At 38.7% G+C, this 14136-nt stretch overlaps 1 protein-coding gene across 3 annotated transcripts in view; it reads right to left on the reverse strand.

The window, feature by feature from the left end:
* Positions 1-861: 861 nt before the first annotated feature.
* Znf280d (zinc finger protein 280D) overlaps positions 862-14136 on the reverse strand; it is an 85211-nt gene continuing 71936 nt past the window's right edge. For 2 of the 3 annotated variants that reach the window (XM_060384795.1, XM_060384794.1), the window contains 2 exons: positions 4610-4665; positions 862-2893 (listed from right to left, as the gene is read on the reverse strand). In XM_060384795.1, coding sequence (XP_060240778.1) covers positions 2326-2893; positions 4610-4665 — 624 coding nt within the window. In that variant the 3' untranslated portion in view covers positions 862-2325. The remainder of the gene's footprint in view (positions 2894-4609; positions 4666-14136) is intronic. The other variant, XM_060384796.1, reaches the window with a different exon arrangement.

The raw sequence follows: 14136 nt of genomic DNA on the forward strand, positions 1-14136 counted from the left end.
GCACAGCTTTGCCCGGATCACAAACAGGCTCAGTATTTGCGTACTCTGTAGTGCTGTTTTCATGCTATTAACTGCACAGGCCTCAATATTTACTGTGGACGTGAGTCTGCTTCTTGACTGCTCACTACTATTCAAAAGCTGGTTTTGTGTACCCTGACTGGGGAGGAGGTACGCAGACTGTCTAAGAATGTATAGCACTTGGATTATCAAGTACAAGGTTTTTTCCTTGTCCTCCCTTCCCTGCTGCGTTTACTTTCTTGGAAGAGCAACGAAGAGTCCAGCACCGATTCCTTCGCACACAGGGCCTGCGCAACAGCTCACTGGTCAGTGACTTTGAATAGCACTACTCTAAGAGGATATGGGACAGAGGCACAAACTCTACAAAGCTCATGGAATTTGGTAACTTGGAGACTTATTATTAAGAGTTTTATAGCATAGGAAAACAGGCTTCTTAAGAAACCGAATAATACTCAGAAAGTGTTCCTCATATAGGTAAACTTTCTTCTCTGCCCTGGCACTTCTAAAGGTTTATAAAATCCCTAAATAGTTTCCTGTGGTAGATTCATGTTACAACTTGTCTTAGAAGCAGAAAAGATGAAAAGCCCAGCTCTTTTCAAACACTCAAGAAAACAATTCTATTACTTCTTCTATTTAACCTCTTTAGGTTGATAAAAAAAAATACAATACTGTCATTTTTCTTGCTGTAAAAGAAGTACTCTCTGTAATGCTGTGCGTCCTTGTGTTTTCAGTTTTTCAGTCTTCCGTCAGTAAAGCCCATAGAATGGAGTCTGCTGTACAGAGCTACTGCATGGGAGGCACAACAGCAAAGACAGGCTGACCAAGCAGGGATCCGAAATAAAATTATTCAAAGACAGGTTTTTATTTACTCAAAAACTACTATATACAATAGAATTTTAACAGGCGTTGAAAACATTTAACATTCAGTGAAACAGTTTAAGAATTCAAAGCACATTTTAAGAATTAAAAATACAGCATTTAAAATAAATTTTTATTAGTACTTCAAAGCAAATTATTGTTTGTTATATTCATTTCTATATCTGAAAAATCAATTTAGTAGCTGACTTAGAGATAAATTAGCCTAATTTCCACAACCATTTTTTTTTTTTTAACCTCTGCTTTTAGGGTCCCATTTGAAGTTTCTACTTTTACAATTAAGGAAAGTCCCTTAAACATGGTTGAATACATGCTGAGGCATGTTTTCAGTTCAATGATTTTCACCTACATTCTACCATACTTTGGTTTGGCTTCCAGACCATTTTTGTGGGTCTACTGCTAAAGATCATTGAAACAATATTAAAAGCATAGTAGCTATAAGAGTTTCAATAACAGATTTCTACTTTATACAACTAGTCCATGGGGGCGGGGGCAGTTCTACACAGCTTATACACTAACTAAAAGCACAAATATAAACTTATATTTTCATAATCTCACTTTCACTGAAAGTTTAATAAAGGTAAGCTGACAGCCTGGCAGGCTAACACTTGTGTGGAGGTGCACAGATTCTAAAATTCTGTTTGCATGCTTCTGACAGACTGGAATGTTATATTAAATCCAAACTTAAGTTTATATTCATCCAAATTCTCAACAGGTCAATTTAGCACTCTAAGCATGCTTCATTACCAGGATCATGTTAAAAATAAAGCCTTCACTGATATTAACAATTAATTGGCAGTTTACAAGTATTCTGTTTTAAAAGATTTCTTTATTTAATGAGTGCTCTATCTGCATGTACACCTGTGCGCCAGAAGAGGGTATCAGATCCCAGGATTGATGGTTGTGAGCCACCATGTGGTTGCTGGGAATTGAACTTAACACCTCTGGAAGAGCAGACAATGACCCCGCCTTTTTTTTTTTTTTAAAGATTTAAATTAGACCAAGTTTATAGGCATTTTAAAAAAAACATATGGTTTCAAATCTTTTCCTTTAAATTTACTAAAAGGAATATACAGGTGATAAGGGATTTCAGTTTTGGACTAATGAAAGTCTGACAAGTCTGATTAACATAGCTAATATTTACTTTCTTATCACTGAATGAGATTTTATCAAAAAGTGCTAAAAGACCTTTGGATGGCAAACTTAGTTTTTGCTAAAGTTCTGTTCAGGTTTTTAAAAACTTGCAAAGTCATACTAACCATGCTATTACTGGTAACCTGGCTTACTAAGATTGAACATACAGGCGAAGCATATGAAGGACCTCCCTCAGTCTCCCACTGCTGACCCCTCCCACGGCACTGCTGAGCTCACCGGGCAGCACTGTTCTAGGTGCTCTCTGTTGGGAACTAGACTTGGAATGACTACATCACTTCAGCTTTTTTCCTTTCCATCTGTCAGGTCTACTGCTGCCTCCGCTCTGCTAGGGCTACTTCCTCCATGACTGCCACATGTTTGATCGGACACTGTGTCATTGTTGTTGGCTGAAGGATCATCAGCTTTATGAAGGATTTCTGTGGCTTCGTACTCTAGTACCTCTGATGGTGTCAAAGGTTCCAAACGAACACTGCCTTGCTCACTTGCATCAGAACTCACAGATTCAGGTTCATCTCTTTGCCTCAGAAACTGATCAATGCCAATAACCCCTGATGTCTCTGAAGTTTCACTGGGGTTGTGCTCTTTACTCTGAGCACATGGATCTGTGCTTTCTGAACTCCGGTCCACCTGCAGCTCCATCCCCTGACAGATGTGCTGTGTTTGTTCTTTCTCCGCCACATTCTCTGCTCCAACATTTGACTCCCGACTCAGGGTGTTCTCTGCGCTTTCCTTTTCTGATTCTGCAGCTCTTGCGTCTCCGTCGCAGGCTGCTGTTCCTGCAGCCTCACATACACCTGCATCACGCCCACTGCCGTCTTTTGACGAAGGAGCTCTATTCTGCTTACTGAAAAACAAAACCACTTGTTATCCACTCATAACATAGAGCCACAAAAAATACAGACATACTCAAAGAGGTAAAACAAGTTGAAGAGACTTGCCTACTCAAACAGATACAAGCCCCGGAGCCCTGCCTGCCTAGTCTCTTATGACCTGCCAGAGGGCTTAGGCAATCAATCTATGAAAAAGTTTAATTTCTTTTATGTTCTATATACTCTATGCTTAGGTCTCTTTCCCATATAAAATCCAATCAGCATTCACAAACATTTCCCTGATTTTTAAACTCATACACTTGAACACATATGCAAAGAATGCACACACGTATGGGTACATGCTTATCTACACACATATTTAGGTGTATATATAAACGTTTCTCTGACCTTGGTGTGCAAACTGGATTAAATGAATCATAAAATGGTAGACACGGCTTTGCAAGATTTCCAGCCACTTATCTAGATCTAAGGATGACTTCTTTACCAAAAATAAATTACTACATATTCCTATTCATAGTAATTAATCTTTCCAGAATTTAGACCCTTTCTCAGTGTGCTGAATTGGCTACCCCAGTGAGGATTTCAGGTGCCCTCTACTATGAGATCACTGAGTATACAAAGGAATTTCTCTGTAATTTACTTTGTTCTATTGATCTGAATTTAGAGTGATCTTGGGACAACACTGTTCCAAACCACGCCCCACTGAGATTTTCAACTAAACATTAATTAAATGAAAAAATTCACTTGAAAAATAGTCCACCATGAAAGCTAGCTTAGTGAAGTTTTGCTTGCCTCCATGTATGGTTCATTTGTACTGCCACTGTGAAGGATGTTTTTGTCTATGTTAATTTAGTAGTTACATGTTATTAGTCTCTCAGAATGATTCTGACTTTTACATCCCACCAGCTTAACTAAACTCATCAATTACCCATTCTGAGCTCCTTTTCTTATGTTCACTAGTCATCGATAAAACCCACATTTTTCCTCCTTTCAAATTTGTAAAATTAATTTTGTTCAGATCATACTGGACAAAATATTATAGAAAAATTTGAGTAATGTACAGATGATGTATTTATTTTCCTAAGTGCTTAGGCAACATTTTGTTCAACTTTTTTGCTCACAACTCTAGGATAAAGGTAAAAGGAGGCTAGACTATTTTACTAGTGGAAGCCCAAAAAATATCCCGTTAAGGCTTAATATTTTACTTGGTGGAAGGTATTATCTACAGAGTAACAAGTAATCTACTATAAAATATAAAGATAGAAATAAGAAATTACACTCAAGGAGGCAGAGGCAGGCAGATCTCTGAGTCTGAGGCCAGGCTGATCTACAAAGGGAGTCCAGGGCAGCCAAGGCTACGACGAGAAACCATGTTTCAAAAAAAACAAAACAAAACACCAAAACGCTCCCCCTCCAAAAAATGTTTTCATAAATGTAACGTCCAATCCCGTAATCTGTAGTAACTTATAGCTGTTTTCATTTACCAGGGGCAATACTTATAATACTTTAAGAAACTTAAAATCTATAAAATATCACTGGATATGTTTAAAAATTTTAAAACTACAAGTCTTGTTTTAAGAGTTTGAAATTTTATTAGAAGTCATTACTAAAGCACTATCATATACAAAATTGAAATAACTTTGCCAGATGTCAATGAAATATAATTTAGGCCAAGTATTAGTATATTTCAATGGACTTGGCCAAGAGACTTACTTTTCCCTTAGTCTTACCTTCTAGTATGTGATGCTCCTGGTTCTCCTTCAGTTGTATTACGTCTTGCTGTTTCCTGAAACAATGACACTTTTACATTCACGGGTAAACTTAAGTATTATTATTCTTATTCCACTAAATGGCCTGGATAGGAGGAACTTAGTGTAAAAGCTCATACACCAAAGAAACAGAAAATGAACTTTCCAATCCTAAGTGTACAGTGGAGGAGTAGGCATTTCCCCCAATCCGTAACAATTTCAGGATACCAAAAAGTTGTGAATCAAAGTCAAGAAGCAGTATCCAACTTTACTAAGAACTATTTCCCAGATGGATATAGTGGCTCACACCTTTAATCCCAGCACTCGGGAGGCGGAGGCAGGCAGATCTCTGTGAGTTCCAGGCCAGCCTGGTCTACTTATTGAGTTCCAGGTCACTAAGAACCATATGGTGAGATGCCTATTTCCCTTACCAAATTTTTCAAATACAGGCTATAGTTACTCAAGCAGAGAACAAGTTGAAACCTGAATATGTATCAAGTTACCCTCGAATCTTACATAAAATGCAGATACTTAGAAAAGATACTTGAAATTCTTATTCAAAAATTTAAGAATTTGATAATTCTTCCACCACCAAGCCACAAGTATGAAACAACAGATATATTGAAGAAATATTTTATTTATATATGAAGCATGAGGAAGGAATACTGAAAAAAGCTCTGTATGCCAGGAACTGTTCAGCATTACCTGGCAACTACCAGTCTTGAAGCACATAAACTGTGGAGTGGAGTTTAGTTTCATTTACCCACAGGTGAGACATTACAAGTGAGAACTAACTGGAGGAGGCACAAAGTCCAAGCGACACAGCACGTGGCAGAAGTCAGTCTAGGTCTTGCTTGGCCCCTCACTGACTGAAGCCTGCGACATGAGTAATGGCCTAAACTTGTCACACACGTTTATGTCCTTATTCTCCCCAAACTGCTAAAACTACAGAAAAAAAAAAAAATCACTCAGAAGAAACAAGAAACACCAACATGCTTACTATTGAAGACACTTCAACAAAGTTTTGGAAGAGGGAGTGGCTGAAGTAGTGGAAAGGGTGCAGCAGGCTGGTCATGTGACAATGAGATGTCCACAGAAGGGCAGTCAAGGAGAAACTCACTCTGGACAGAGAATCTAAGATACAAGGTTTTTAGAGAAACCTGGTCCAGTGCTGATCATTTAAAGGCCAAGTGAAACGCAGGAACTGCTGGGAACCTAATTGCTCCTTTTCTAATTCACAAAAGGTAGTGATTCTTTCCTTTACCCCAGAGGTGAACAGTCAGCTATCTCAACTATCCAGCCATGACTTTGTGAGTACCAGGAACAGCAAAGGCTAGTACTGGGGCTGAGAAAAAAACCAGAAAGATTTGTATTTCTCTTTGTAGAAAATAATCAGTACCAAAGAAACATTCCCATCAACACTGTGGGGGTAAAAAAAAAATTTCTTCATAAAATCCCTCAGTTCAACATAACACATCTGATTTCACTACAACAAAGTCTAAACAATATCAATGCACAGTGTGGAGGTTATATGTACACAAATTCAGGAGGCAAATTCACATTAAAATTTATACCAGCAAGTCTAAAAATGTGACTCACAGACACCATGGGAATCCATGTCACTCTTTAGAAAATAAAGAGTTGTGAAGTACAACTTAGGTTTCAATCTTTGAACTCGTGTCTTGGTAACATTCTATGCATATATTTAAAGCACTCAGCCACAGACTGAGTTTTGAGCTGAACACCGACTTTTCCCCCTCATAGAACACCACTTTTGTTTTAAATGAAAGCCAAACTATAACTGATTTTGATATTCAATAAAAAGTGAGCTTGACTGATTTATCAAGAAAAAAAAAATCATGTATTTACTGCTAGCAACAAAATCAAGGAAAAACTTCTCCTTCTGGAAAAAGTCTGTTTCACAGAAAAGTTTAGGGTCAGTTGTTATTGAGACTGACATACAATGTAGCACATCAGCATTCTGTACATCTCTCTAACTCAGTAAACCTCTGCACATCTCTCTAACTCAGTAAACCTCTGTACATCATCTCTCTAACTCAGTAAACCTCTGCACATCTCTCTAACTCAGTAAACCTCTGTACATCATCTCTCTAACTCAGTAAACCTCTGTACATATCTCTAACTCAGTAAACCTCTGCACATCTCTCTAACTCAGTAAACCTCTGTACATCATCTCTCTAACTCAGTAACCCTCTGCACATCTCTCTAACTCAGTAACCCTCTGCACATCTCTCTAAGTTAGTGAACCAAAATTTTTTTAATCAGCAGTACACGATTTACTTTTAGATAAAAGTTCTATTCAAAACATAATGGATTAAAAATGGCAGAGTTCTGGCCTGGCATGGTGGTAAACACTTTTCATTCCAGCACTTGAGAGAGAGGCAGGTGAATCCTTTGAGTTTGAGGTCAGCCTGGTCTACAAAGAAAGTTCCAGGACAGTTAGGGCTACCCAGAGAAAGCCTGCTTAAAATATACCAAGAAAGAAAGAAGAAAGAAAAAGAAAGGCAGAGTTCTTAAAGCAACCTACATGTGACTCTGTAAATGATGAGATTTTATTTTGAAAAGAGGAAGAGACAAAACATTGGGAATTAAGAAAGATGAGTAGCTGTGGTGTTGGAGACACAAAAAGGCTACATAAGCAACAGAAGTAAACAGATTTCAGCTCTAGCACATCCCTCCCAGGGAAGGAAGTAGAAGCTAGATCCACAAAGATGGCCAGGCAGGCTATCCTGCTGAAAAGAGGATAACAGTCCTAGCCACAGGATAAGCCTACAATCCTCCCAAGTCTTAAGTCTGGTAAGGCAGGATAATAACTCCTCCTGTGTGGCAGGACCAGCACTGGAGAAAAAAAAATATCTATTTCACCACAACCTACATTGCACCACAATCTTGAGAGGGAACCTACTGAACTACTCTGGAGACCAAAAAACAAGGGACAATCACAAATCAGAGTGCCTGGAGACATTATACCACAGAGAAAAGAATGGAAGACAAATGCCAAACAGTTTAGGCAGCAGGGAACTCATGTGAGGAAGGGCCAATGGTCAGTGACCCTCCCTGTGATAATTTGGGAACCTGTGATTACTGGGGAGATGATACTGTCTTTAGCCTATGGTTGGCAGATTGTCTAGACTCTAAAGATGCCTCCTTGCTATGTGAGGTCTGATGTCAGCAAGAACGAAACACTTAAGTCCCATCCTTCTCTCCCCCAGGGTGATCCACTGCTAGGCAGGCTCTGAAACTGTTGGGTTCCCTTAGGCCTTTTCGGCATAGATTAGTTTTGACTGTTTGCTCTACTCTTTGATGCCTTTGAGAGAGTTCCTCAACTTGGATGCTCATCAACCAGGGGCACACAGCTGAAAGGTTTGAGGAGCAAGTCAGAACCTGTTTAGCCTTCAGTCCACAAAGCTTAGATGTGGCCAGCAGTGGTTCCTAGAACATGAAGAAAGGAAGCTTCCAAAAAGCATGCAGCACTGGCGGGGAGACACTGGGCCAGGACAGACCAGTGGCAAAGAGCAGAGACTCCAGGTTCAAACCACCAGCTGCCAGCCTCCACCAGTGAAAGAAGACTCAAAAGACAAGGCTCTAAAATTCTTCATCCTTTAAAAAAAAAAATCTTTTTTAAAAGTTGCATTCTCTTGTTTTTCTTTTTTTTAATTCCTCTTTTACAGTCACCTCATTATATTTACATCTTTTTATTTTATTTTTTACTATATGATCAAAGTCTCTTATTTCATGCTCTTTTCAACTCTTCTTTCTGTTTTGAAAAATCTGCATTCTCAGCAGCTTCACTACTTTATTATTATTATTATTTACAATTTATTCATTTTGTATCCCAGCTGTAGCCCCCTCCCTCATCTCTTCCAGGTCCCACTCTCCCTTCCTCTTCCTTCCCTACCACTCTTCCCTAGTCTACTGATAGGGGAGGTCCTCCTCCCCTACTGTCTGACCCTAGCCTATCAGGTCTCATCAGACTGCCTGGATCCTCTCCCTCTGTGTGTTGGCTAGGTCGCCCTAACAGGGGGAAGTGATCAAGGAGCAGGCAACTGAGTTCATGTCAGAGACTGTCTATTCTCCTCTTACTAGGGAACCCACATAGAGATCTCAAGAAATTAAACACCAATAAACCAAATTAAAAAATGGGGGTACCGAGCTAAACAGAGAATTCTCAACACAGGAATATCGAATGGCAGAGAAATAAAGGAATACTCAATGTCCTCAATAATGAGGGAAATGCAAATCAAAATGACTCTGAGATTCCATCTCACACCCATCAGAAATCAACAACTCATGTGACAACATATGCTGGAGAAGAGGTGGACAAAGGGGAACCCTCCTGCATTGCTGGTGGGAATGTAAACTTGTACAACCACTTCGGAAATCAATCTGGTGATTTCTCTGAAAATTGGGAATAGTGTTACCTCAAGATCCAGCTATACCACTCCTGGGCATATATCTGATAGATACTCAACCATACAACAAGGACATTTGCTCAACTATGTTCATAGCAGCTTTTTTCTTAATAGCCAGACTCTGTAAACAATATAGATGTCTCTCAACTGAAGGACGGATACAGAAATTGTGGTACATTTACACAATGGAATATTATTTGGCTACAAAAAACAAGGAATTCATGAAAGTTGCAGGCAAATGGATGGAGCTAGAAAAAAAACCATTCTGAGTGAGGTATCCCAGAAGCAGCGAGATATGCATGGTATATACTCACTTTTAAATGGATGTTAGTCAGGTTATATAAGATAAACACTAAAAATCTACAGACCTAAAGAAGCTAAATGACAAGGAGGACTCTAGGGAAGAAGCTTAATTCACCTCTTCTTTCTGGTCTTCTTTCATCACTTTCTCTTTGTCCAAGTTTACCACTTCTTCATTACTCCTTTACCTGTCTGCTTCTTCTATTTCATTTGTTTATTCTTGTTACTGACTGTAGTATCTTTCTTTCTTTCCCTCTCTCTCTCTTTTTTTTTTTTCAAGACAGGGTTTCTCTGTGTAACCTTGGCTGTCCTAGACTTGCATTGTAGATCAGGTTGGCCTGACTGTAATTTCTAACTTTAAGGCCTACTCAATACTATTTCTACCATTCATTCATTCGTGCATGCACACATTTGTACTATGGTACACATGCTGAGATCAAAGGAGTCTGTCCTATGGACCAAACTTGGGTCACTGGGCTTGGTGGCAAGTGCCTTTACCTGCTAAGCCACCTTGCTGGCCTGTCCCATTTTATTTTCGATTAGTTACTGGTGGGATAGTCATTGGCTTTATTGATTTGAATTCTATTTCTATGCCTGGTTTTGTGTCCTGCTGAGGCATTTTCTCTTCTTGGAGTAGTACTACAGACTGAGTTCTCAATGAAAAGGCTGCCTACTTCCAAGTAAAATTAGAAAAGATATCTATCCCAACACACAAGCTGCAACTCAGAAACACAAGAAATGCTAAAAAGCAAGGCAACGTTAGAAATGAAAAACATGATAAAATATGAAACACAATGCAACTTAACACAAACAGACCAGATGAAAGCAGAGGAAAGAATAGCAGCAATGGAAAACAAGGCAGAGGAAATTGCATTCAGATATCATTAAAGCAGAAAATGAACAAACAAAAAAAGATAATCTTTATTGCAAATTTCAGTAACTATGGGACATGATGAAGAGATCAAACCCAAGAATCTGTAAGTTAGAAGTAATTGAGAATATTAACAAAAAACACAGAAACCTATGTAATGAATTTATAGCAGAAAAAGCCCCAAATAGTGTAAAAATATATTCAAGTACACGTTTAGAATCCCAACAGACAAGACCAGAAAAAACTATTTCACACTAAGAGCTGAAATGCCTGGAGTACAGAGCACATAAACAATATTTAATTGCTATTAGGAGAGAAACACCAACTCACAAAGTCAAACACATAGGAACAAAGTGACTCCTTTCAGTAGAAACCCGGAAAGCCTGGAAGGCATGAGTTAACATGCTAAATCCTGAGAGAAAAAATAACTGCTCGCCAAGATTACCATACACAGCTTAAAATCTGGAAGGTACCAAGACCTTCCAAGAAATTCAAACAATAGACAAAATTATGAGAACCTGCAAATAGCACTCAATAATAATTCAGTAGGTATGTTATCTGTAATTATGAGCTAATAAGCACAGAATGTATCATGATTATTTGGGTGAGAAATATTGACATACTGCCTTGTATAAACCTATTACTTTTATTCCATTATCGTATACCTAGCTAAAAGAAACTTTTATGAAACTATGATCTTTCTAATTAAGAATTTCATACTCTACATATTTTCTACTGGCTTTTTGACCTAGGGTCTCATGTAGTCCAGGTGGGCTCCAAATACACTATGAAGTCAGGATGGCCTGGAGCCCCTGACCCTCTTGCCTCTACTTCACATGTGTGGTGATGACAGGCCTGAGTCAAGGATGGAATTCAGGGCTCTATGCAATGGTAGCCAAACACTCTACTAGCCGAGCCAACACTCCAACCCATTGTATTTGTGTTCAATTTCTCCACACATTTTCTTCTGAACACTATACCAAATTGGCTGTTGAGATGTGGTTTTTTGTTTGAAAAGTTTAGTATAAATTAATATATTTACCCTAACTAGTGCAGTTAATGAAATATTGAGTTAATATTGAGTAATTATGTACATTACATGTACATAACATTTTCATAAAAACATATCAATAATGACAAACAGCAGCACATTGCTGTTGTAGTTTCTATATGAAGTTCCATGTACTGAAGGAACTGAATCATGGGACTCTGCTGTAATCAGTAGATTAATCCACTGGTGCCTTTGTACGCTGGTAGGTGACGGAAGCTTTGAAAGATGGGAAACGGAGGAGGTAGGTCACTGGAGTTATGTACTTGGACCTCTATCGACTCCTCCCCTCACCCTGAGCTTTCCGTCAGCCTGCCATAGGTGAGCTGCTTTGCTCTGTCCTTTTGTTCCTGCTCATGTGGTATTTTCTCTCTCTTAGACCCAAAGCAATGGCACCAACCACCATGATCAAAACTTCTGAAACATGAAGCAAAATACATACCTTTCTTCTCTTCAGTTTTTCTCCTAAGTATCTGTCACAGCAACACAAAGTCTGACTAACAATATTACATGCTAGGTTTACAAAAAAACTGATGATGAAAATGGTGGTAAATAATATTTTTTCATACTAAGCAGTAACAGTAGCCTATCGATGTTCTTGGGTTATGTTTTGGTTTGTGTTTTAACAGTCAGGGTGGCATATGTTGCCTAGGCTGATGTGTAATTCCTGGGATCAAAGAATCCGCCTGTCCTGAGCTCCTGTGTAGCTACAACTATAGGTACATGATACTACATCTAGCTTTACAATCACCATGGAAAGAATACCTATTTTCCATTTTATGTGTGTGTATGTATGTATGTATATGTGTGTATGTATGTATGTGTGTGCATGTATGTATGTGTATAGGCATGTATAGACACAATACATAGATATGCATTTATATTGATTTATGTATCTATGGCCTGCTTATGCCATGGCACACATGTGAAAATCTCAGGAGTTTGTTCTGTGGAAGCAAATTCAGGTAATCAGGCTTGGCAGCAAGCACTGTACTAGCTTTGAACCATCTCAGTTTTAGGCAGAAAAACTGTCAATAAAGGTACGTTTGTGAGCATGCAGTGAAGGCCAGAGTCAACATCAAGTCTTTTCCTCAATGTTCTCCGCTACCTTATTTTTTGAAACAGGGTCTTTCTTTGGGACCTGGAGCTTACTGATAAGGCTCAAAGCAAGTCTCAGAGATCTGTCTCTGCCTCCCTTGCACTGAGATTAGAAGTATGTGCCACCACGACTGCTGGGGATTAAACTCTAATCCTCATGCATGCCTGACAAACACTACCAGCTAAGCCATCTTAAAGTACTCCAGACAGAAAATGATATCCAAGATTTATTTCTTTATGTGCATGAATATTTTGCCCTTCATGTATATATGTGACCACATGCATGTGTGGTGCTAGAAATTGAACCTGGGTCCTCTGGAAGAGAAACCCATGCTTTAAACTAAGTCATCTCTTCAGCCCTTCTTTTGAAATAGTATGTTGGCTTGTAAGAAATGTACTTTTTGTGGCATACAGTGATTGTTTGGAATAGTTATACAGTGTGCCTAAAGCAGGTCTGAGTAAGAGCATTTCCCCAAGTTCTTTAATATTATCACTTCTTTGTACTCAGTAATCACGGGTGACTAATGGCTACCAGGTTGGACAGAAAGGGGGTTGGATACCTTGGAACTAGAGTTACAGATGGTTATGAGCTGCCAGGTGGGTGCTGGGAACCAAACCCAGGTCCTCTGCAAGAGCAGCAAGTGCCTTTAAGTGCTGAGCCATCGTTTCACCCACCCAAACCCTTGAAACTTTTCAAATATCTAACACGTGTATTGGATGTTTGTGTACTATGTGCATGCCCAGTGCTCAGGGAGGCCAGAAGAGAACATCAGATTCCCTGAAATTTGAGTTACAGATAGTTGTAAGACACCATGTGGTGGCTGGGAATTGACCTGGGTCCTCTCCAAGAGCAGCAAATGTTCTTAAGAGCTGAGCCATCTCTCTAGCCCAGAAGTTTAAATTACTACAATTAATGGGTTAAATGCTTTAGCTAGAAAGGGGTACAGCATACATGAGCAGAGTATAAATTTCAATAGAGAATCATAAATGATAATCAGAAAACACTCAACTCAAACACTAAAAAGTCTTTAGAGCTAAAAGGACATTGAAGGACTTGTCAATATACAGGTACAACTGAAAACCCATTTGCACAATTGTGAGTGGTCAGGACACAGAGAATATCCAAACTGAAAAACAACAAATATGAAAAGAAGAAAGAATGAGTTGGGTAAGTGGAAACCAGCCCAAGGCTTGTAAAAACAGGAGTCAACATCAATTGGCCTTAATAGATATAAAATCAAAAGCTAGCAGCTAAGGGACAGTTGAAAATATATCAATTAGCATAATATAAAAAATAACTGGGGCTGGCGAGATGGCTCAGTGGTTAAGAGCGCTGTCTTCTCTTCCAGAGGTCCTGAGTTCAATTCCCAGCAACCACATGGTGGTTCACAACCATCTATACTGGAATCTGTTATCCTCTTATGGCATGCAGGTGTACATTTGGATAGAGCATTCATCTACATAATAAATAAATAAATACATACATACATACATAAAAATATTAAAAAATAACTGAAGACTACAAATAGATCAGCACATAAATAAGCAAACACATCAAACAGACTTAGGCACATCAAGTTCTAACAGGTGACAAGTGAAAATAAAATCTTGAGGGAAACAAAAGAAAAATGACAAATTATATATTCAGAAATGATCAGACAACTTGACAAGAACGAAGAGTTAACAAATTCTTTAAACAACTTAAGAAAATGACAAAACTCTCCATCTAGAAATCTATATCCAACAAAAATATCTTCCA

This window comes from Meriones unguiculatus, chromosome 6 (assembly GCF_030254825.1).
Source record: "Meriones unguiculatus strain TT.TT164.6M chromosome 6, Bangor_MerUng_6.1, whole genome shotgun sequence".
Lineage (NCBI taxonomy): Eukaryota > Metazoa > Chordata > Mammalia > Rodentia > Muridae > Meriones > Meriones unguiculatus.